The sequence below is a fragment of the Oryx dammah genome, unplaced genomic scaffold (assembly GCF_014754425.2).
Source record: "Oryx dammah isolate SB20612 unplaced genomic scaffold, SCBI_Odam_1.1 HiC_scaffold_17, whole genome shotgun sequence".
Classification (NCBI taxonomy): domain Eukaryota; kingdom Metazoa; phylum Chordata; class Mammalia; order Artiodactyla; family Bovidae; genus Oryx; species Oryx dammah.
Window position 1 is genome coordinate 79,958,197 of NW_024070201.1, and position 23,597 is coordinate 79,981,793.

A 23,597-nucleotide genomic window follows, 5' to 3' on the forward strand; every position below is an offset into this window, starting at 1 on the left:
TTGAAGATAGAGAACTAGAATACATGTCCATAAAACTCATTTATTTGAGAATTGAAATGTCTTTATAGACCATTTAGTCCAACCTAATAGGTGCACAGATAAGGAGGCTGAGACCAAGAGGGGGCTATGACTTGCCCAAGAACACAGTGAGTTCCTGACTGAATCAGGTCTACTGGTCAGATCCTCTGAACCCCAGATCTGGGCCTTTTACTCACTGACCTTCTTGAGATCTTGACCAGTCCTGAGATTCCGTGACTATGACTCAGCGGTTCTATAGTTCCAAGACAAAGCACAACAATGGCAGTGCTTCAGACAGCCTTGGTACAGAAGAACATGACCTAGGCTGACGCGTCACCTAAATCATTTTTTCGGTTTCACTTCGAAATCTCAGCTACGCCATCATGGGCTCAAGAGCTGCACACAGCCCTGTGTTCCTAGTCTTTCCTCCAGACATCACTATGCCCGAATTTCAGTCAGGGGACGCTACAGGCACAACCTACGACTCGAGCATGCCCTTTCCAAAATTACTCGCTACAAGAATGAAAGTCTTAGGGGTGAGTAAGACTTTCCCCCATGTAAATTCCACAGAGGGTATGTTAGAGGCTTAATGTTTGTTAGCCCCCAAATGTCTATTTGAAATCCTAATCTTAATGTGATGGTATCTGGAGATGGGATTTTCGGGAGGTCATTAGTTTCCAGTGGTGGAGACTGCATGAATCGGGGGTTAGAGCCCTTGGGAGGGGAGGCCAGAAAGCTAGCTGGCTTTCTCTCAACAGCAGCACTCTGCGAGCTGGCAGAGCACCTCCTTCAGAGCCCGACCAGGCCGGGAATCTGAGCTCAGACTTCGGGTCTTCAGAACTACGAGGAATAAATTTCTGCTCTTTGTAAGCCACTCCGTCTATGGTGCTTTGTTAAAGAAGCCTGAACTAAGACAGTGGGTAAGAAGAGAAGGGGGAACTATATAGATATATATATATATATACAGTAGAATGATGTTTATTAAATCTGTTTTATTGAAGTGTAGTTTATTTACAAAGTTGTGCTAATTTCTGCTGTGCAGCAAAGTGATTCGGTTATATACGCATTCTTTTCCGTATTCTTTTCTATTCTGATTTGTCACAGGGTACTGAATATAGTTTCCTGTGCTACAGAGTAGGACCTTGTTGTCTGTTCACAATAGTTTGCACCTGCGACCCTAAACTCCCAGTCCAACCCTGCCCCCGCCTCCCCTCCCCTCTGGAAACCACAGGTCTGTTCCCTAGGTCTCTGAGTGTTTCTGTTTCATTGATAAGTGCGTTTAAGTCATATTTTAGATTCCACGTCTAAATGATATCATATGGTATTTGTCTTTCTCTTTCTGACTTACATCTCTTAGTGATAATCTCTAGGCCCATCAATGTTGCTGCAAATGAGATTGTTTCATTCCATTTATAGCTAAGTAACATTCCACGGTGTATAGAAAGCATGGTGGTGGTGGTTTAGTCCCTCAGTCATGTTCGACTCTTGAGACCCCAGGACTCATAGCCCCCCAGGCTCCTCCATGGGATTCTCCAGGCAAGAATACTGGAGTGGGTTGCCATTTCCTTCTCCAGGGGATCTTCCTGACGCAGGGATTGAACCCGGGTCTCCTGCATTGCAGGCAAATTTTTCACCAACTGAGCTACAAGGGAAGACCTATATCTTCTCTATTTATCCGTTGATAAAACATTTAGGGTGCGTCTATGTCTTGCCTGCTGAAAGCAGTGCTGCTGTGAACATTGCAAGAGCTTTCCTCGTATCTCAGCCGGTAAAGAACCCGCCTGTGATGCGGGAGATCCCAGTGCGATTCCTGAGTTGGGAAGCTCCACTAGAAAAGGGACAGGCCACTCATTCCAGTGTTCTTGGGCTTCCCCGGTGGCTCAGCCGGTAAAGAATCCGCCTGCGATGCGGGAGACCCGGGTTCCATCCCTGGGTTGGGAAGCTCCCCTGGAGAAGGGAACGACTCCCCACTCCACTGTTCTGGCCTGGAGAATCCCACGGAGTGTATAGTCCATGGGGTCACAAAGAGTCAGACACGACCGAGCAATTTTCACTTTTCAAGAACATTGCGGCACTTGCATCTTTTTGAATTATAGTTTTGTGTGGACACATGCTCACAAACTGGATTTCTGGATCTTATGACAATACCATTTTTAGCTTTTTAACGAACCTCCAGTTTTCCACTCCCATCAACAGTGTAGGAAGGTTTCCTTGTATCCACAGCCTCTCCAGCATGTATTTTTCTATATATTTTTAATGATGGTCATTGTGACCAGTGTGAGGTGGTACCTCCTTGGAGCTTCTCATTTCTTGATAATGAGTAATGCTGAGCATCCTTTCACGTGTCTGTTGACCATCTGTATGTCTTCTTTGGAGAAATACCTATTTATATTCTGTACATTTTTTGGTTGGGCTGTTTTTTGTTGTTGTTGCATTGTATGAGCTATTTGTATGTTTTGAAAATTACACCTTTGTTAGCTAATATTTCTCTAATTCTTTAGGTTGTCCTTTTGTTTTCTTTATGGTTGGTGACACCATGTTTCAAGGTAGGAGCCAGTTCCAAAGTTTATGTTCATTAAATTCAGGAGATGTGTATCACTTCTATATCAATCCTGTGTAAGATTCTATGGAAAGGAAAACATTAAATGAATAAGCCAAGATCCCTGGACTCTTAAAAGTCACATAGTAAAAATCCCCAAACTGACTACCTGTACGATTTTTTTCCAGTCAAGTTCAGAAAAAAGAAAGGAAGGAGAAAATTGAATCAAAGTCAACACACTAAATTCTATATCTCAGGTTGTTCAGTTCTGCAGTTTCATATTTTCCCAATGAAAAATCAAAATTCAGTCTGAAAACAATGATATGGTATTTGTGTATGTGGAAAGTTTTTGCAGAAAATCTCCTTAATACTGTGAGTCTTCATCTATCCATCCATCTATCCACTTCATCAACATTAATTATCAATTATTTAGCAATCTTGTTTTCAGACAATGTGGGGATTCAGGTATGTTTGAGACTATGAAAGTGAAAGTGTTAGTAGCTCAGTTGTGTCCGACTCTTTGTGACTCCATAGACTATAGCCCACCAGGCTCCTTTGTCCATGGAATTCTCTGGGAAAGAATATTGGAGTGGCCATTCCCTTCTTCAGGATATCTTCCCTATCTAGGAATTTAACCCAGGTCTCCTGCACTGCAGGCAGATTCTTTACCATCTGAACCACCAGGGAAGCTGTTTGAGGCCATAATGTGCCCAAATCTTAGAAAATATCCTTTCAATACCCAGGCCTCTAAGAATAGAAAATAGAAATAAATCAATATTTTTTTCAGGAAAAATAAAGAGATTAGTACATAAATATGGTCCACTGACATGAGGAATGGGGCCATCAGTCTAAACTGCATTAGCACCTATTCAAATATAATGACTTCCAAACTTCTGCTGAAGAGTGAAAATTATTTCTGAAATACCCGTTATTAAACTACATGCAGGAAACTACATTTACCATTATAGGGCCCATAAAGACAAATGCAGTCTAGTTTCTCTCACTGAGGAGAGAAAATGAATAATTTGAAATGAAGAGAATGATAATGTTAATAACTGCATTTCAATGCAGCATTTACTGAAAGTCCTAAGTGGTGTTGGTGGTGGGGCAGGAGCAGCCAGAGGGAACAGTTACCTCCAGCTAAGGGGTGCGACAGCGTCATGGCAAATCTGAACACAGAAGAAGTGATGCAATTTTAGAAAGCAGAGAGGAGGGAGGTAGAATATTCTAGATGAAGAAAGCATAATGGGCAGAAGTTCGTGGTGGCACAGCTTTCATGAATGGCAAAGGAGAGCTGGGAGAAAAAAGCTACGCTTAAAAGATGTGAGAGGATCGAAAAAGGACAGAATAAGAAAGAACCAGGATGGATCAGTAAAGTGCGGTACATCCACACAGTGGAATATCACTCAGCAGAAAAGGCAACGAGCCATCACGCCATGAAGGGACGAGGGGGCCCGAAAGCACACACTGCTGAGCGAAGGAAGCCGGCTCGCAGAGGCCACCAACTATCACGTGATGCCAACCATACGCCATCCTGGGAAAGCAGACCTACACAGACGAAACCGTCAGTGGCTGCCAGGAAACGAGGAGAGCAGGGCAGGATGTAGAGGTGGAGAACGGGGAATTTTCAGGGCAGGAGAAACCATTGTGTACCATAGCACAAGGGTGGACACATGACATCATACATTTCCCAAAAGCCCTGGAACACAACACAGATACTGAAGCCTGGTGTAAAGTATGATCTCTGGTTGACAGTCACGTGTCGATGCTGGTTCATCAGTTTTAACAAAACCACCATCCGGTGGGAGACGGCGATATTTGGGTAGGAGGTGAAGGAAGGGGATAGGGCGATATACGGAAGCTCTCTGCATTTTCCACTCAGTTTTTCTGTGATTCCAGAACTACTTTTAAAAATAAAGCTTGCTATTTTAAATAAAATGGTAAGTATGGTAAATTTTATATGTACATTTTACCATGGTGTGAAAAAGGTACCAAAAAAAAAAATACTAAGTGGTGAGGAGAAGTAACCAGGAAAGCAATTTGGAGACCTAATTTCCAGGAACCCTATAAACCATCCTTACTCAGATTTTATAGCATAGATAAGTATTAATATTTTCCAGTCTGTAAAATCAATAAAATAACCTAAGGAGCTTTATAAACATACCAAGTCTCCAGACCTTGTTCTAGAACTACCTAATTACAATTTTGAGAGGGTGGGGGCCGGAGACCATTTTCAACACTTCTCTGAATGAATTTGATGACTGCTGCGTTTCAAACAATACTGAGAAAAGTAATGGGATTGGGCTTCTCTTCTGCACTGTCAAACAGGGAAAATGGATGCTGGTGCAGAAAGGCCAGTGAGAACACAATTTTAATAGTTTAGACGAATGGTAGCAGCCACTGAGCTGAACTTACTCCCCAAATATCAAGCTTTCCCACTGCAAGAGCAGTAACTGCCCGAGAACATTTAGGCCTTGAGAAGCAGAAGGCAGTGTGTGCCTGCTGGAAGACCTCACGGCAAGGAAGGAAGAGAGAAGGGATCAACTTCCCAACCACAGATGGAGACAAGCTGAGAATATTCGCACATACGCACTGACACAAGGGAGGGACTTGGGGTGCGTGAAACGGGTGCCCCAACATTGCTGACGACGGAAAAAAGGAAAGAGCAAACGCCAGATATTTATGATTTTGAAAACAGAAGGAAGAGGAAAGCTTGGTTACTTTCTGATTGCAGGAGGTCAAGGGACATTCGAAGAGCAGAAGATGACTTTAAGCCTCAGAAAAAGATGACGCTAAAAACAAAGAAGAGAGGGGAGAAAGAAGAAAAGGTTCAAAGGGAGAAAAGGGAACTTGGTTCTGGCATATGGAATGCAAGGTGGTGGTGGGAGACGCAAGTGGTGGTGCTTGATGAGAGCTGAGCATGTGAGTCTGGAGGTGAGGAGGATGGCACCATTTACAATGTACCTTTTCAAATAGTACTTGCTTTGGAAGTAGGGGAGCTCAGCGTCTGAGAAGGTGGACTGGGAATAAATGAAGACCGAAGACGCAGACTCATATATTGTAACCTTCTAATCACTTCATCATTCTCACCAACCAAAACACTACTTGGTGTTGTCAGTAAGTTCAGTTCAGTTCAGTCGCTCAGTCGTGTCCGACTCTTTGTGACCCATAAATCGCAGCACACCAGGCCTCCCTGTCCATCACCAACTCCCGGAGTTCACTCAGACTCACGTCGATTGAGTCGGTGATGCCATCCAGCCATCTCACCCTCTGTCGTCCCCTTCTCCTCCTGCCCCCAATCCCTCCCAGCATCAGAGTCTTTTCCAATGAGTCAACTCTTCGCATGAGGTGGCCAAAGTACTGGAGTTTCAGCTTCAGCATCATTCCTTCCAATGAACACCCAGGGCTGATCTCCTTCAGAATGGACTGGTTGGATCTCCTTGCAGTCCAAGGGACTCTCAAGAGTCTTCTCCAACACCACAGTTCGAAAGCATCAATTCTCTGGCACTCAGCTTTCTTCACAGTCCAACTCTCACATCCACACATGACCACGGGAAAAACCACAGCCCCGACTAGACGGACCTTAGTCGGCAAAGTGATGCCTCTGCTGTAGAGCACCACAAATGTGGGGCAGAGAGAAAAAAAAAGAAAAATGTAGAAAAGATGGGGGTGCTCTGGGTTCTGGGAGATGACTGTACCTCCACAGGCTCAGAGGGCTGGTCATCAGCAGAAGGGTTTTCTGACTGTCCACTACTTGAGGCCAGACTGGTATGGTGACTTGTTATTTTTTTATTGGAGTGTAATTAGCTTCCCAGGTGACTCAGTGGTAAAGAATCTGCCTGTCAATGCAGGAGACATGGGGGGGGGGGTGGGGTTGATCTCCTAGAGCAGGAAATGGCATTTTACTCCAGTATTCTTGCCTGGAAAATCCCACGGTCAGAGGAACCTGGTGGGCCACAGTCCATGGGGTCACAAACAGTGGGACACAGCTCGGCGAGTAAGCACCCGCGCAGGATTGTCTTACAAGGATGTGTTAATTTCTGCTGTGCAACATAACGTCGTGACTCAGCCATACGCACACGCTTATCCCCTCCCTCTTGAGTCTCCTTTTCCACTCACCTAGGTCATCACTGAGCAGCTAAGCTCCCTGTGCTATGGTGATTTAGAATCAGGTGTTTTTCAAACTCTATCACTTACATGACAAAGCCTTTGAGGTCTCTCCCCCAGCTTTACTGAGACATAGTTGACATATAACATTGTATAAGTTTAAGGTGTACAATGTGATGATTTGACACACATATGTATTGCAAAATGTTCATACAGTAAGGTTAGTTATCACTCCTTCGCCTCATACAATTTGCGGGGATGGTGGCGAGAACGTTAGAGCTTGGCTCTCATAGCAACTTTTAAGTCTACAATGCTGTCTTGCTCACTATGGTCACTGTGCTGGACCCTCGATCCCCAGAACTTAAAACCAAACATTTGTTCCCTTTGACAAACATCTCCCATTTCCCCTGCCCCCCCCCAGTCCCTAGCAATCACCATCTTACTCTCCGTTCCTGTGAGTTTGATGTTTTCTTAAAGTAATTTCATTTATTTTTGGCTGTGCTGGGTCCTCTTTGCCGTGCGGGCTTCCCTCCAGCTGCAGCGAGCAGGGGCTGCTCTGTAGTTGGGCGAGCAGGGTTCAGCAGCTGCGGCTCAGTAGCTGTGGTTTCCTGGCTCTAGAGCACAGGATCAATAGTTGTGGCGTGGGCTTAGTTCGTCCTCGGCACGTGGGATCTTCCTGGACCTGGGATCAGACCCGCGTCTCCTTCGTTGGCGGGCGGATTCTTTACCACTGAGCCGCCAGGGAAACCCCGAGTTTGAAGGTTTTAGATTCAGCATACAGAGGACAGAATGTGGTGTCCGCCTTTGCTTTTGACTCACTTCACTTAGCATAATGCCCACAAGACCCATCCATGTTGTTGTAAAAGCAGGATTTCTTTTTGTGATTGAATAAGATTCCTGTGTGTGCGTGTGTGTGTCTTTATCCACGCATCTGCCAATGAACCTTTAGGCTGTTTCTCTGTCTTCCCTATTGTGAATAACGTTGCAGTTAGCTTGAGAGTGTAGATAGCTCTTCGAGATAGGGATTGCATTTCCTCTGGACATATACCCAGGAGCGGAACTGCCGGATCACGGAGCAGGACGATTTTTCACTTTCTGAGGGCTCCCCATCCTGTCTGCCGCAGTGATGCGTCCCCACCAGGAGGGCACAGCGGCTCCCCCTTCTCAGCATCCGCTCTAGCGATTGTACCCTTGTCTCTTATGGCCGCCCCCCTAGTAGGTGTGAAGTGATGTCTATTTGTTCTCTATCTGCATTTCCCTGATGCTTGGAGAGTTTAAGACACAGACTTCTCAGTCTCACCTGGACAGTCTATTTAGTAAGTACGGGACATGCCCTGAGAGTCTGTGTCTCTGATTCCCAGGTGGTCCTAATGCTCCCAATCCATGGACTACCTTTTCAGGAGCAGGGAATTAGATCGTTTTACTCTCATCAATCACTGGACAGAGGGGTCAAGAAAATATCTGTAGAAGCTTCTACTGTCCTCATAAAGAAGCGTCTACTATACTTCCCTGATTTCTAAATGGGGGCAATTTCCTTTTAAGCAGAAGGAGATCTCCTGAATTCTCACACAGGAAGCCCACCACGCTGATCGCTTTTCACCAGGACGTTCTCCTCTATTTGCAGGCTGTCCAGATCCTGTTTGGAGTGATGAACTTTTCTTTTGGAATTGTTCTCCTTTTCACCTTGGAAGATCCATACCCAAGGTTTCCCTTTATATTTATTTCAGGATATCCATTCTGGAGCTCCGTTTTGGTGAGTATAAGTCAGTCAAATTCAATTTGAAGTCATGCCAACAGGGATATTAAGGAGTTCTTAGTAATGAAACGAGCTACGCTGAGTTGTATGATATGGTTTGAAAAATTAAGATAAAATCCAACTCTGTTGAAATGATTTCCCCAATTCATCAGTTACTTGCATTCCATCATTGGGTCTTGAGGTTCCTTTGGGAATATTTGCTTGGGTCTTGACACTATTCGTCCACTCATCCATTCAAAATGAATTACTATTATAAGTCAGATATGGAAGACCCTTGGTGTAGGAAATGGCAACCTATTTCAGTATTTTTGCCTGAAAAATCCCATGGACGGAGGAGCCTGGGGGGGCCACAGTCCATAGGGTCACAAAAAGTTGGACACGACTAAGCAACTTCACTTTCACTATGGAAAACAGCATAGAGGTTTCACAAAAAATTATGAAAAATAGATTTATGACCCAGAAATTCCACCTCTAGGAATATACCCAAAGGAAATAAAAGCGGTCGGTCAAAAGCATATCTGCCACGTCTATGTTCACAGCAGCAATGATTACAACAGGCAAGTCATGGTACAACCTGAATGTCTATCAGTGCACAAATGAAGAAGCTGTGCTACGCCACACACAGAAACACCACTCAGTCTTGTTCATGAGGAAATGAGGACATCTTGCCACCTGTGACAATGCGAATGAACTTTGAGGGCATTATGCCAATTGAAATGCCATACAGAGAAAGACAAGTACCAGATGCTCTTGGTTGTATGTGGACTCCAGGAAAGAGGTCTGGGGATGGGCAGAGGCGAGCAGGGAGCCGCACGAATCTGCTCTAAAGGCCTACACTCCCATATGAGATATAAAAATGCCAGAAACGCGATGCACAGCATCAGAACCACAGCTAGCACTGCCGTATAATACACGGGAAAAGTTTACGAGGGTGGGTCCTAAGAGTTCTCATCACAAGGAAACTTTTTTTTCTTTTCTGCTTTCTCTGTTCCTTTATTTGATACTTATATGAGATTATGAATGGATGGTAACTAAACTTATTGGGGTAATCTTTTCATGATACATGTCAGTCAAATCATTAAGTTCTATACCCTAAACTGATACAGTGCTATAATTCAATTATATCTCAATAAAACTGGGTGGGGGAGGGGGCAGAGAAAAAGAATAATGCATGAGCCCTTCCTTCAAAGGGCTCCCACATCTAGCAAGAAAGAAAACATGGGAACAGGTCATTTCAACGTAGCTGACAGATATCACAGAGGCATAGAAAGTGCTTATATAAGCAGAGATGAAAGATCAGTTTACTCTTCAGAGAAGTGGAGAAGCAGCTAGGACTTCTCAGCTGTACCTTTGAGCTGCACAGAAGCATTTAATCACATTCAAGAAGCATTATTTTAGCACCTATTCTAGTATCAGAAAACTGGCAGCGTCTGGGGATTCTGAGAAACGGCAGCCCCTGGTCTCGAGGTCTCAGCTGAGTAGTGACTGTCAGTCGCTCAGTCGTGTCCACCTCTTTGCAACCCCATGGACTGTAGCCCGCCAGGCTCCTCTGTCCATGGAAGTCTCCAGGCAGGAACACTGGCGTGGGGCTGCCATCTCCCTCTCCAGGGAGCCGTCCCTGCCCAGGGATCGAACCCGGGCCTCCTGCGTCTCCTTGGCAGGCAGCTGAGTAGAGCCTCGGACAAGTATCGTCTGGTGTGATGGGTGATGATAAAGGACATACAAGCTGCTGCTGCTAAGTCGCTTCAGTCGTGACTGACTCTGTGCGACCCCATAGACGGCAGCCCACCAGGCTCCCCCGTCCCCAGGATTCTCCAGGCAAGAACACTGGAGTGGGTTGCCATTTCTTTCTCCAGTGCATGAAGGTGAAAAGTGAAAGTGAAGTCGCTCAGTCATGTCCGACTCTGTGCGACCCCACGGACTGCAGCCCAGCAGGCTCCACTGTCCATGGATTTTCCAGGCAAGAGGACTGGAGTGGGCTGCCATTTCCTTCTCCACACACAAGCTGACTCTGCAGAACAGAGGGCAGGTTCTCCAGAGAAATCTGCAGCTTAACTGACTGTTGAAGGATGAGCGGTTAACCTGGCGGGAAGGAAAAAGAGTGGGGGTGTTTGGGCGTTAGGGGCGCTGCTGCCTTGCTGCATGCCAGGGGAGAACCACAGGCAAAGGCTTAAGGTACGGGAGGGCTGAGTCCAGCGCCCACAGCGAGAGTGGCGGGATGGAGCTGAAGACGCTCCAGTCCACGGGACTAGAATTTTAAACCAGACATGTTGTAATCAGATTGGAAGTTTCCACCAGACAGTAACAATACACAGCATGACTCACCTCCATGGAAATTACCAGGATTTTTCCGGAATTTCCAGTGTATCAGCTGCAACTCCATCTATGTTCTCATCCAAGAGAACACGCTGGACTGCAAATGGTTATGAAGGAGGTTTCTTGTAAGAATGGTGGAATCCAATCTCGTTGGCTGTAAACTGATTTGACACTAGTCTCTCGTGGTATCAGAGCTGAGTCCACAATAGCTGTGAAAGGAAGACAGACGAGAAAACAAAAAAAGCCCAGTAAGGTTAAAAAATTTCTCATGTTCAAATAGGTAGGACCGGCTTTCACCCACTGTACACTCAGGGCGCTCACGGAAGGCATCAGCCCTTCTCACTGCCTTGGGGACGGAGTGAACCAGGACGGGGGGTGCAAAGGAACGGACAGCGGTCTGTTCACCGCGAGAATTCTTTAGATCAGCTCAATGTGTCTGTCGCTAAGCTATGTATTCTTTCTAACAGTTTGTTAATTCTGGAGCCTTTCTAGTGGCACTGGAAAGAAAAACCACAGAAACTCTGGTGAGTTATCTATCCCCTTTTCTAAAGAATTTTAACTTTAAATCATTCCAGCCTTGAAAACGAATTTGGAAAATCCTTAAGCCACTATAATTCCAAAAACTACCAAGTACTGACACCAGTCAATGGTGTTTACTTCTTTTTTCACAGAACCATAAAACACTAGTGCCGTTTCTAGGGCATCTGGTTAAATTCTTAGACACTGAGGCTTAATAAATGACTTGCCCACATTACTCAGTCATATGGGGCGGGGGACGGGTTTCAATGTTCCAGTAACTTCCTCATCCATTTTCTGTAATTCAACCTTGTAAGCAGAATCTCAAAATAAATAATACAGTGTTAATGAATGCCAACTTTTAATTTACAAGTAAGTTATAAAGTAGAGTATTTTTACTTTTCCCAAAGAAGCAAAGACATGAGATATTAATTCATAGGCCAATCAATTATTTTCAGCAAAGGACATCACCTGTGGGCTTAATTGCAAAGAAATACAAGGTTTCATTAAACAATCATAAAGTGGAGCCTGGGAAGGCAAGGTGAAGCGGCTGCCCCTAATCCTTATGTCCTCTTTTGTCTGCTGTGGGCTGCTTCCCGCAATTAAATGGGGGGCAACTTAGGTACGGCTTTGGGGGGTGGAAGGGTTATGACCAGTTCCTTTCTGCGGAGGAGGACCTGAAGCCCACAGAGGTCGAGTGAAGGCGCCCGAGGTCACAGGCCGCCCCGGGGCAGCTCAGGGCCGCGATCACAGCCTGCTCCGCCGGCCGCGCTCTGTCCTGCGGGCGCTGGGCTGCCACCGCGTCCCGGCCTCACTCTCTTTCAGGTCACGCTGAGCCGGATAATGAGCTCGCTGAGCGCCCTGGCCGCGGCAGCGGGAATCATCCTCCTCGCCATTGGCTTCCTCATAGACCGAGACTTCTTGTGCGGCTACGCTGGGGACGTTAGTGAGTGCTACGCGGTTACCACCCTCTTCATTGTAAGTGGGCTGCACGTTCAGGGCGAGGAGAAATGGGTTCACTCAGGAAGGTTTATTAGCACCCGATTGAAAGCAAAGCAAAGCAAAGTCGCTCAGTCGTGTCCAACTCTTTGCGACCCCATGGACTGCAGCCTACCAGGCTCCTCCGTCTATGGGATTTTCCAGGCAAGAGTACCGGAGTGGGTTGCCATTTATTAGCATCACCTAAAAAACACTGCAGACACGGGTACTGTCTTTTATTCTCAAACATCTTACTGAAATCACAGTATCTGATAGACTGTTATGTCAGGCACTGTAAAATAGAGAAATGAACGCATTATAACCCCCCACTTTTAGGAATTCACAGATAAGGAGATAAAACAAGCATACCAGTAAATGTAACCCGAAAGGTAAAGTGATATATTAAAAGAAAAGTGTACATATAGCAATATGGGGACAGTTCAGTCCTGGATACACGTATAGTCACATATGGAATACTTTTATGGTATTGGTTTTAATACTTAGACTGGACTTCTGATAAAACATGGTAGATAGAAAACAGGCATTTTTTTTCTGCTCTTTCCAAAATACCACTGAAGTTAGTGTGAAGAAACAGAAAAAATATGAATCTACATGGAGAAAAAAATAGTGAGGCCCCAAAACTGCTGAGAAAGCTGGAAAAGGGAGATCCTAAGAAAGGTAAAATATGGCACATTCTAAGAAACACTGAGTGTCTGTAGGTACGAGGACTGTAGAAAGCAAGGCAAAAGAGAATAGAGAGACTGCTTCTGGTAATTGTTAACTGAGCTATTTGAATCAAACCTTCTCTGAAAACAAAGAAAAATGCTACATTTAAAAAAAAAACACTTCAAAAACACGGAAGAGCTGAAGAGTCAACTGGAGCTCCTAGATCAATTTTTACACAAATGCCTAATCTAAAAATCTATCAACAAGATGCGAAAGACCAACACAGCTGCTGCTCCTCAAGGCCTTTTCCAATGTTGTCTAGTTGGAATCTGATTCCCAGCCTAAGCGTAGGGCAGGAGAAAGAGGCCACAGCCCAGAGTCCACTCCAAGTAGGAAGACTTAGAAAAGATCTCCACGTTGAGATTAAGGACCTGGGTCCTTGATAGATTACTCTTCAGGTAAGGGCAAAAAGACATACAAAATCCTCTGCCCCATAACAGCAGAGAGAACTTACTGAACCGAGTGAAGAAAGAAAGAAATCTCCTTGAGAAACTGTGGCCCTATACCAGGTCCCCCGACAGCGTCCTCCCTCCCTGCACCCCGACCAGGACGTGAGCCTTTGGTTAAAATAAGCGGGGCGACTCCTGCGCTGTTGCTGGGAACGCAAACCGGAGTGGTCACTACGGGAACCTGGCGGCTCAGAGGTAGAGAGCCCGCCTCCAGCTCAGGAGGCGCAGAGACGCAGGCTCCATCCCGGGGTCGGGAAGGTCCCCTGGGGAAGGAAATGGCAACCCACCCCAGTGTGCTCGCCTGGAGAGTCCCGTGAACAGAGGAGCCTGGAGGGTTACAGTCCACGGGGCCCCAAGAGTCCGGCACAACGGAGCATGCGCGGGCTTATGTCTATGTGACACGTCTTTATCCATTCATCTGTTGTGGACACTTAAGTTGCTTCCGTGTCTTGCCTGTTGCAAACTGCTGCAGTGAACACTGGGGTGCGTGTCTTTTTAAACTTCGGATTTGTCTGTTAATATGCCCAGGACTGGGATCCCGGGATCATTTGGTAACTCTGGTTTCGGTTTCTCAAGGAAACTTCATACTGTTTTCCGTCGTGGATGCAACGATTTACATTCTCACCCACAGAAACCACTGCGTCTTGATTATGGCAGATTTGTAATAAGTTCTGAGAAGCGGAGCTGCAAGTTCTCAAGCTGGTTTTTCTTTTTCTGAATTGTTCTAGCTGCTGTAGGCCTCTGCATTTCCACATGAATTTAGGCTCATCCAGTCAATTTTGGGGAAAAGAAAAGCCAATTGGAATTTTAACAGGTATTACATTGAATCTGTAGACCAGTATCGACACCTTAATATATAAAGTTGTTTTATCCATGAACCTCTTCATTTGATTAGTTCTTTAATTTCTTTGTCAGTGACTTACAGTTTTCAGCATACAAGCCTGCACTTTTTTGTTAAATTCATTCCTCTCTTATTCTTTTTTTATGCTATTACAAAGTTAGGGTTTCCCAGGTGGCACAACCCAGCTGCCAACGCAGGAGACTTAAGAGATGTGACTTCAACCTCTGGGCCAGGAAGGGCCGCTGGAGGAGGGCATGGCAACCCACTCTCATATTCTTGCCTGGAGAAAGCCATGGGCAGAGGAGCCTGGCAGGTTATAGCCCATGGGGTCACAAAGAGTTGGACACAACTGAAGTGATTTAGCACACATACATGCACAAATGGAATTGCTTTCTAAATTCTATTTTTGTAATATTCATTGCTACTGTGTGGAAATACAGTTGATCTTTATATTAATAGACTATATACTCTCACTCTAACTTATTATTTGTAAGAGTTCTTACAGGATTCCTTAGGCTATTTTATATACAAGAACATGAGTTCAGTTCAGTTCAGTTTAGTCGCTCAGTCGTGTCCAACTCTTTCTGACCCCATGAACCGCATCACGCCAGACCTCCCTGTCCATCACCAACTCCCGGAGTCCACCCAAACCCATGTCCATTGAGTCGGTGATGCCATCCAACCATCTCATCCTCTGTCGTCCCCTTCTCCTCCTGCCTTCAATCTTTCCCAGCATCAGGGTCTTTTCCAATGAGTCAGCTCTTCGCATGAGGTGGCCAAAGTATTGGAGTTTCAGCTTCAACATTAGTTCTTCCAGTGAACACCCAGGACTGATTTCCTTTAGGATGGACTGGTTGGATCTCCTTGCAGGCCAAGGGTCTTCTCCAACATCACAGTTCAAAAACATCAATTCTTCAGCTCTCAGCTTTCTTTCTAGTCCAACTCTCACATCCATACATGACCACTGGAAAAACCATAGCCTTGACTAGACTGACATTTGTTGGCAAAATAATGTCTCTGCTTCTTAATATGCTATCTAGGTTGGTCATAACTTTCCTTCCAAGGAGTAAGTGTCTTTTAATTTCATGGCTGCAATCACCATCTGGAGTGATTTTGGAGCCCCCCAAAATAAAGTCTGACACTGTTTCCACTGTTTCCCCATCTATTTCCCATGAAGTGATGGGACCAGATGCCATGATCTTAGTTTTCTGAATGTTGAGCTTTAAGCCAAATTTTTCACTCTCCTCTTTCACTTTCAGCAAGAGGCTTTTTAGTTCTTCACTTTCTGCCATAAGGGTGGTGTCATCATAGGCAAATTCAGATAGTTTTCCTTTTCTTCCAATATGGGTGCTTTCCTTTCTTTTTCTGTTCAACTGCCCTTGCTAGAACATCCGGCACAATGTTGAACTGAAGTTGCAAGAGCAGACAGACAGCCTTAATTTTCTTCTGTACTTTGGGAGAAAACATCTAGTCTTTCACCCTTAGAACGTTGTCTGAGAACTTTTTTCTGGTTGAGGACATTCTGTCCTCTTTCTACTGTGTTGAATATTTTTATAATGGGTGATAAATTAGTTCCATGCTTTTTCTCAATTTACCTGTTGAGATGATCATGTGGTTTTGTCCTTTATTCTATTGATATGGTATATTGCATTGATTTTTTTTTATCCTAAATAAACCTTAGATTCTTGAGATAAATTTCACTTGGTCATTGTGCATAATCCTTTTTAAATGTTGTTGGATTCAGTTTCCTAGTATCTTGTTAAAAGATTTTTGCATCTGTATTTATAAAAGATATTGGTCTATAGTTGTCCTTTTTTTTTGTGACGCCTTTGATTCTGTGTCTGGTTAAAACTGGCCTTACAGAATGAGCTGGGAAATATTCTCTGCTCTTATATTTTGGTGGCGGGGGGGCAGAGATTTGTGAAGCAATGATGTGGTCAGTAAACATTTGGAAGAATTCACCAACAAAGTCTCCTGGCCTTGGGCTTTTCTCTGTAGAAGTTATATAATTACTTGTTATAGATATATTCAGATGTTCTATCTCTTCTTGGGTTAATTTCAGTAGCTTGTATCTTTTTAGGAGTTTGTCTGTTATGCCAGTAGTCATTTTCAAAGATTACCTTGGTGGTCCCATGTGTGTAGGACTGTCTACCAACAATCGAGAGCTCTGAACTAGCATAGCGGGGAGGAAAGGGCCAAGAAGATGACACATTGCCACCAACAGTGTCTGTCACTCTGAGCCGGGCGGGGGGTGGGGGCAGTTTTGTTTCAATCATCTTGAGTGGAAGCAGTTTACTTGGTAAACGGAGGCACTTGCCCCCGCTGTCTGCGAGCTGTCCTGTCTTTTGGACCGTTTACTTCTGGAGAAATGCTAGAAGAGCAGAGCTTAAGGCCAGGAAAGGGGTGTGTCGGGGGGGACGGGGTTAGCAAGGTCTACGAGCAAGGCTCATGTGTATTCTTTCTCTGATGAAGTTTCTGAAATAACCAAGCTCCTGCCTAAGGTGGCAAAGAATGATAAATAGCTGTCAAAGGAAAGCAGTCTATATCAGAGGGGAAAAGTGACAAATTTATTGTGTCATCCATGTTCTCAGAATGGGAATCAAATCCATTGAAATATTGACTGAAATATAACACAGAGTTACTTTCCAAGGACTCAGTGATTAACTGGAAAGTAAGAAGTCTGAGGGATAATGACAGCCTTGGAAAATCCACCCCTCCCTGCGGACAAAAGGAATCAGCCTCCTCTGACAGGTGGAATTTGTCAAAAAGAATCTATCCCACAGCAAATTTCTTATACATAAATAAAACTAAAAAAAAATAAATCTTCTAATATTTTAAGGAGGAATCCAAGATAGTTGTTTCTAGAAGGGATATTGCTCAAAGAGACCTTTTACTCATTAGTCCCTGTGGCTGGATAAGGATGATAAAACCTGAAATGACTCCTGCCCTGTGACCTATTCTTACACACACAGAGAAACACAGATAGGAGGCAGACGGGCAGACGGGATGGCTGGTGGCAAAGCTTGGGAGACCTTCACAGAGAAAAAACACAAGAACAAATCTGAGAGATAATGAAAAGGACTTTGGGAGACCATCGACCTGGACAAATAAATAAACCCTGCTCGATGAAAAGTGCTACGCTCGCCTTACCAGCAAGGACAGTCACACCCCGGACAGGGAAGCTCACGGGGGCCCAGGGACAGCCACCAGCTGAGTCACAGGACCGTAATGGTGAGGGGTCTGGCCTGGCTCCTTCGAAGATTACCAGCAAAATCTATGACAATCAACAGTTTAATTTGTTACGTTTGTTAAGTAGAGGAGAGCGCAGAGTCTCAGGCCCAACAGGCGAGAACAGAAAAGGGCACAAGAGGGTTTCACCAGCTGAGTCAGCCGTGGGGCGATTTCCGGGACAGGACAGGAAACGGTTAGACTTGCAAAGCAGAAGAGTGGCAGGCACAGATGACAATCTTATTTTCGGGAAACATGAATTAACATAAATTTACCATTAAAACAGTTCTCCATGGGTTTATCTCGAATAAAATAATGAGGCTCTGAAAAGCCTTAAGTTAAAAGCTTGAATTTAGGCAGTAGCCTTTCACACCAGACTGTGGTGCACTTTAACTATTTGCTGAGTTATTTTTCCAAATTAAGTTTTCTTCTCATTTCTCAATTCTCAGCAATCATAACTAAAACTAAAACTAAATAAATAAATAAAGATTCTAATAATTACAAAAAAGGAAAAAGTAGAAGCAACTGAACGGACAGCTAACTTTCCAAAAGCATCAATAAAAGAAGATAACAGAACCATATCTTCAATATGCTGAATAAAATAACTGCCAACCTATAATCTATCATTATCCATTAAAATATCTTACATGAAGGTGAAATAAAGACTTTTTAGAGATACAAAAATTGAGTTTGCCTCCTGTACACCCTCACTAAAGGAATAATAAAGGATGAATTCCAAATAGAAGGAAAATGATAGCATAATGAGATGCAACAGCCACAAAAAAGATCAAAGGATAGAATAAACACATGGACACACACAGGTGAGTACTGCTAGTACAATGCAGTAATAATAATAATAATGTACACTAGGACTAAAACAAAGTATTCACAATACCAGACAACGTTAACATGTAAGCAGAAATGGGGAGCAATTCTAGTTTTCCAGGTCTCCGTCATGGCTCAGAAAGTAAAGAATCTGCCTGCAGTGCAGGAGACCGGGGTTCCATCCCTAGGTGGGGAAGATCCCCTGGAGAAGGGAATGGCAACCCACTCCAGTATCTTTTTTCTTTTTAAGGATTATAATATGGAATCATTTATTGACTGATAATATAATGTTAAATTAAAAATCAAATTATAAACTAATAGATCCAGCACCATCTCATTTTCATAAAAAGAACAGCTATGTATCCAGATGCCTTGATCTAACTGTTAGTAGTGGAAGGATTGTGGGTGCTTTTATTGTCTCTGCAATCCTTCATATTATCTGAATTTTACGAAGAATAACAGTCATTGGATCCATTATTTCCTGACTCACACATGATTTCCATTTTGCAAAAAATCAAAAAGACGTTAAAACAACTTTTTCCGTCACAAAACCTCACTTGAGCAACAGGACTCACTTAGACAATATCAAAAACAACCTGACTTTCTGATTCAAGTGGGCTTCTGAAAAAGTGATCATGAGGACACCTTTATTTCTGTGCAAAATTTATTGTTTTATTTTAATGTCCATAATGACCCATCAGTCTTCTCTCTCCCCTGATTCAAGTTCCTCCTCAGGATATGGAGAACAGAACAGACTCTAATTTCTTAGTCTATCCTTTTTAGCAAAAGACCAAGAAAGTATAAAAATAAAATTAAAAGGTAATGGATTTCTGAATGTAAGACAATGTCAGTGACTGGTACATTTCAAGTACTTTCCTCACATTGAAGCAAGGTTGTAAAAGTGAAATTTCTCCCAATAAAACACTAAAACATTGCCAAAATTCTAAAAGTTTATCCACTTTAAACAAATACTTTCAATGGCCTTATAGGTTACAAAACTATAATTGGACATTTTAAGATTAGCTTATAATTTTCACTTTCAAAAGACATTACTTTATACAAATAAGACATTTACAGATGATAATAGCTACAGAACAACAGACTCCTGGATATCTTAAAAGGTAAATATAATTGCACTTACTTTATAAAATAATTTGCATTATTGTGGGGAAATAGAAAATATATTTGCATATAAATTCCTTTTCCCAAGTAAGTATAATGAAACTCTCTAAGTTTCAGACTCTTAATGAAACTTAGAGAGTTTATTTTAACTTAAGTTTAAAATAAAATAAGTCTTCAGTTTAAAATAAAATTTAAAAAATGAGAGAGAGAGAAAAAATAGGGCAAATACTGTATATGGCTGTCTGTCTCTCAGTAATATTCATTGTGCTGTTCCTTCCAGTTTCGATCCATGGACACAAAGGCCTCGGCACCGTATTAAGAAGTCATACTGTGACCTATAAAGTGTGACAGGCCTGGGAGAACTAGTACACTGTTATTCCTTTTCAGTAAAAGCCGAACAGAACAGTTGATCCCCTTTGCGCCTCGGAACCATAATCATACGTTACAAGCCATTTACAACACAAACTGCAGTGAGGAGCGTGTGCTGCACAGCTGGGCTCTACGCGTTCTTTGGAAGCTCAGAAAGTTCAAGGATGTCTGACCAATCTTCATTTCAGATCTAGTAGCATAAAAGCTGGGTTTTCTAAGTAGGATTTTCACAAATCAGAGAAGCGTGACACTGTAGCGCCGTCGATGATTCTGTGACCAGCTGGCCAGCTCACGCTCATTCTCTGGGCCTTACAGACTTCCCCTTTCTCGCTAAGTTGGGGAAGGGCCTTAATTGTTCCCAGGGCCCCAGATGCCACTTCAAGTGGGAGTGTCACTGGTTTGGCGGGTACCACCAATTCATCCAATGTTGGAAAGAGTGAACGTTCCTCCTATGAGGTCATTGGTGCTGAGCTGACTCGCAGAGCCCAATTTCTGGAGGCGGTTCAGTTCAGTGGTGATCTCAAATATGGAGCAGATCTGAACATTTTTCACGTTAGGTACAGTCAAGCCCTGCTCTGTATCCATCGCTATTCCAATGTTATGGGAAGCCTTGTATGTTCTGTTCTGGCAGTTTTCATCCACAGAAGCATTAAGAATAGGAAACTGTACCAGTCCCGAGGAGGCAGCTTTTAAGAAGAAGGGCATAAAGGAAAGTTTAATTCCATGGGCAAAAGCAATGGGTTTTAATTCTTCTCGTAGCTTAACCAGTTCAGTAAGGTCAACCTCATCACAATACCCAAAATGAGGTGTCTTCAGGGCCGCAGACATGGTCTTGACCATTGCTTCGTGAAAGCCTTTCACGGGTCCGGTTCTGTCCTGGCCTGTGAACGCTGGAGGCTTTGACATTGGAATGGGAACAGTTCTGTCTTCCGGTTTGGGTGGAGGCGGCATGATTTCAGCTTTTGGTGGAGGAGGTGGTAGCTCCTGTTTGCTTTTCCAGATAGTTGAGAATATCTTCTTTAAGTATTCTGCCATCTTTTCCTGAGCCAGTAACTTCACTCAGCTTAATATTGTTTCCATCGCAAGGCCACGAACTGCAGGAGTCGCCACTGTTTTCTGGCCCTTTATCTCTCGGTGTGTGTGTTCATCACGGGACACAGCAGGGCTTTCAACTACATCTTTTTCTGAATCTTTTAGAGCTTCCGTTTCTGTGTCTCCTCATGGCTTTCCCACATAGGCAGTATCATCTAGATTAAAATACAGTTTTTTATGATTCCATTATAACGACTAGTGATAGTATCAGAAGCTTTATCACTTTGAACTTCACAGATGCTATCAAACTGAGACCCTGCATCTCCTTCTTTTAGATACCATTTTTTAACAGTCACTTCTCTAATCCCTTCTCCAGTGTCTCAGAGTTTGAACTGAACAGTCTGTCCCTGGAGAGCAGCCGTTGTTTTTAGCCACTGATGTGGATGACTGTACTTGAATGCAGGATAACCAAAGAAACACACATATTTTGGCTTCAAAACATGAACATTACCACATGTTTGAAAGTAGCGGACACAAATAGGCTGTCATAATGAGTGAAGTCCATCAGGCAGAGAAAGACAAATATTGCATGATGCCACTTACCTGCAGAATCAGCTGTCCTCAGCACACGTGCTGCAGCCATCTTACTCTGGAAAATCCCACTCCAATATTCTTGCCTGGAGAATTCCATGGACAGAGGAGTCTGGTGGGCTACAGTTCATGGGGTCGCAAACAGTCAGCCACGACTGAGCGACTAACACTTTAGCTTTTACCAGAGAAGAAGGTAAAGCTTTGAAGAACTTGAGACTTTGGTAAGTTTTAATTCTTGAAAGTGAAAGTGTTAGTCACTCAGTTCAACTGTCCATCTCTATAACCCCACGGACTGTAGCCTGCCAGGCTTCTCTGTCCATGGAATTCTCCAGGCAAGAATACTGGAGTGGGCAGCCACTCTCTTCTCCAAAGGGATCTTCCCCACCCAGGGATCAAACCAGGTCTCCTGCATTGCAGGTAGATTCTTTACCTTCTGAGCCAGCAGGGAAGCCCTGTAGCTACACAGTGACCCTTAATATTGCAGAGAGGGATCCCTTCTACTTTATCCCTTTCTAAGATTGTCTCAGCTGTCCTATGTCCTGTGCCGTTCCACAGAGATGACAGAGCAAGCTTCTGCCTGTTTATCAATTTTGTATCTTGCAACTTCATGGAATTTGTTTATTAGTTTTAATAATTTTTGGTGGATTATTTATCAATAAACAAAAGTTAAGTGCATTCTAAACACTAATAACAAACTATCAGAAAGAAAAATCAGTGAACACAATCCCATTTGAAATTACATCAAAAAAGATAAAATATACAGGAATGAATTTAACTAAGGAAGTGAAAGATGGCATCCTGGAAAATATGATATTGAATAAAGAAAATAAAGAAGACACAAAGAAATGGAAAGATACCCTCTGCTCATGGATTAAAAGAATTAATATTGTTAAAATGTCCATACTACCCAAAGCAATCAACAGCCAATGCAATCCCTACCAAAACTCCAATGGCATTTTTCACAAATATAGAAGGAAAAAAAAACCACTAAAATTTGTATGGAACCACGATATACCACAAATAGCTAAAGTAATCTTGAGAAATAAAAAGCAGAAGATATTGCACTTCCTGATTTCAAAGCATATTACAAAGCTACAGTCATCAAAACAGTACAGTATTGGCCTAAAAACAGAAAGAGAGATCAGTGGGACAGAATAGAAGGCCCAGAAATAAACCCACATAGACACGGTCAGTCAGCTTCTGACAAAGGAGCCAAGAGTATAAAATGAGGAAAGGACAATCTCTCCACTAAATGGTGCTTGGAAAACCCAGGTAGCCCCATGCAAAAGGATAAAACTGGGCCACTGTCTTTTACACCATACACAAAAATAAACTCAAATGGATTAAAGACACGAATGTGAGACCTAAAACCATAAAACTCCTAGAGGAAGACATAGAAGGGAAGCTCCTTGACATTGGTCTTGGCAATGATTTTTTGAATTTGACACCAAAAGCAAAGGTGAAAAAACCAAAATTAAAAAGTGGAACTACTAATATCAACCTGAAAAGCTTCTGTATGGCAGAGGAAACCATCAGGAAGATAAAAAGTCAACCTATAGAATAGGAGAAGGTATCTGCAAACAATATATCTAATATGAGTCTAATATCCAAAATAAATTTTAAAAACCATACAAATCAACAGCAAAATAAATCCAATTAAAAAATGGGCAGAGGGTCTGAATAGAAATTTTTATGAAGGATACAAAAGGCCAAAGATACAAGAAAAGATGCTCAACATCATGAATCATCAAGAAAATGCAAATCAAAACCACCACGAGATATCACCTCACACCTGTCAGAATGGTAATCGTCAAGAAGGCACGAAATAACAAATGTTGGCTAGAATGTAAAGAAAAGGGAACCCTTGTGTACTGTTAGTAGAAAAGAAAATTAGTGTCATCACTATGGAAAACAGGATGGATGTGGCTAAAAAAATTAAAAATAGAACTATAATATGATCTAGCAAATCCACTCTGGTATTTAATCCAAAGCAAACTGCAACGCTAACTCGAAATATGTGTCCCCCATGTTCACTGCAGTAAGAGTTACAATTGCCAAGACATGGGAACAAACTAACCGCCCACTGACGGATGAATGAAAAAGAAATATGAGATACACACACACACAGGAACATTATTGTCCACTGACGGAAAATATGAGATACATAAGCACACACACACACAC

At 43.2% G+C, this 23,597-nt stretch overlaps 1 protein-coding gene and 1 pseudogene across 1 annotated transcript in view; one reads left to right on the plus strand and one right to left on the minus strand.

Annotated features, from left to right (window-relative positions):
* Positions 1 to 401: 401 nt before the first annotated feature.
* Positions 402 to 23,597, plus strand: part of MS4A5 (membrane spanning 4-domains A5) — a 26,069-nt gene continuing 2,873 nt past the window's right edge. The window contains exons 1-4 of the mRNA XM_040259473.1: positions 402 to 554; positions 8,289 to 8,417; positions 11,204 to 11,260; positions 12,078 to 12,230. Coding sequence (XP_040115407.1) covers positions 402 to 554; positions 8,289 to 8,417; positions 11,204 to 11,260; positions 12,078 to 12,230 — 492 coding nt within the window. The remainder of the gene's footprint in view (positions 555 to 8,288; positions 8,418 to 11,203; positions 11,261 to 12,077; positions 12,231 to 23,597) is intronic.
* The window catches only part of LOC120876057, a 6,438-nt pseudogene continuing 2,647 nt past the window's right edge, over positions 19,807 to 23,597 (minus strand).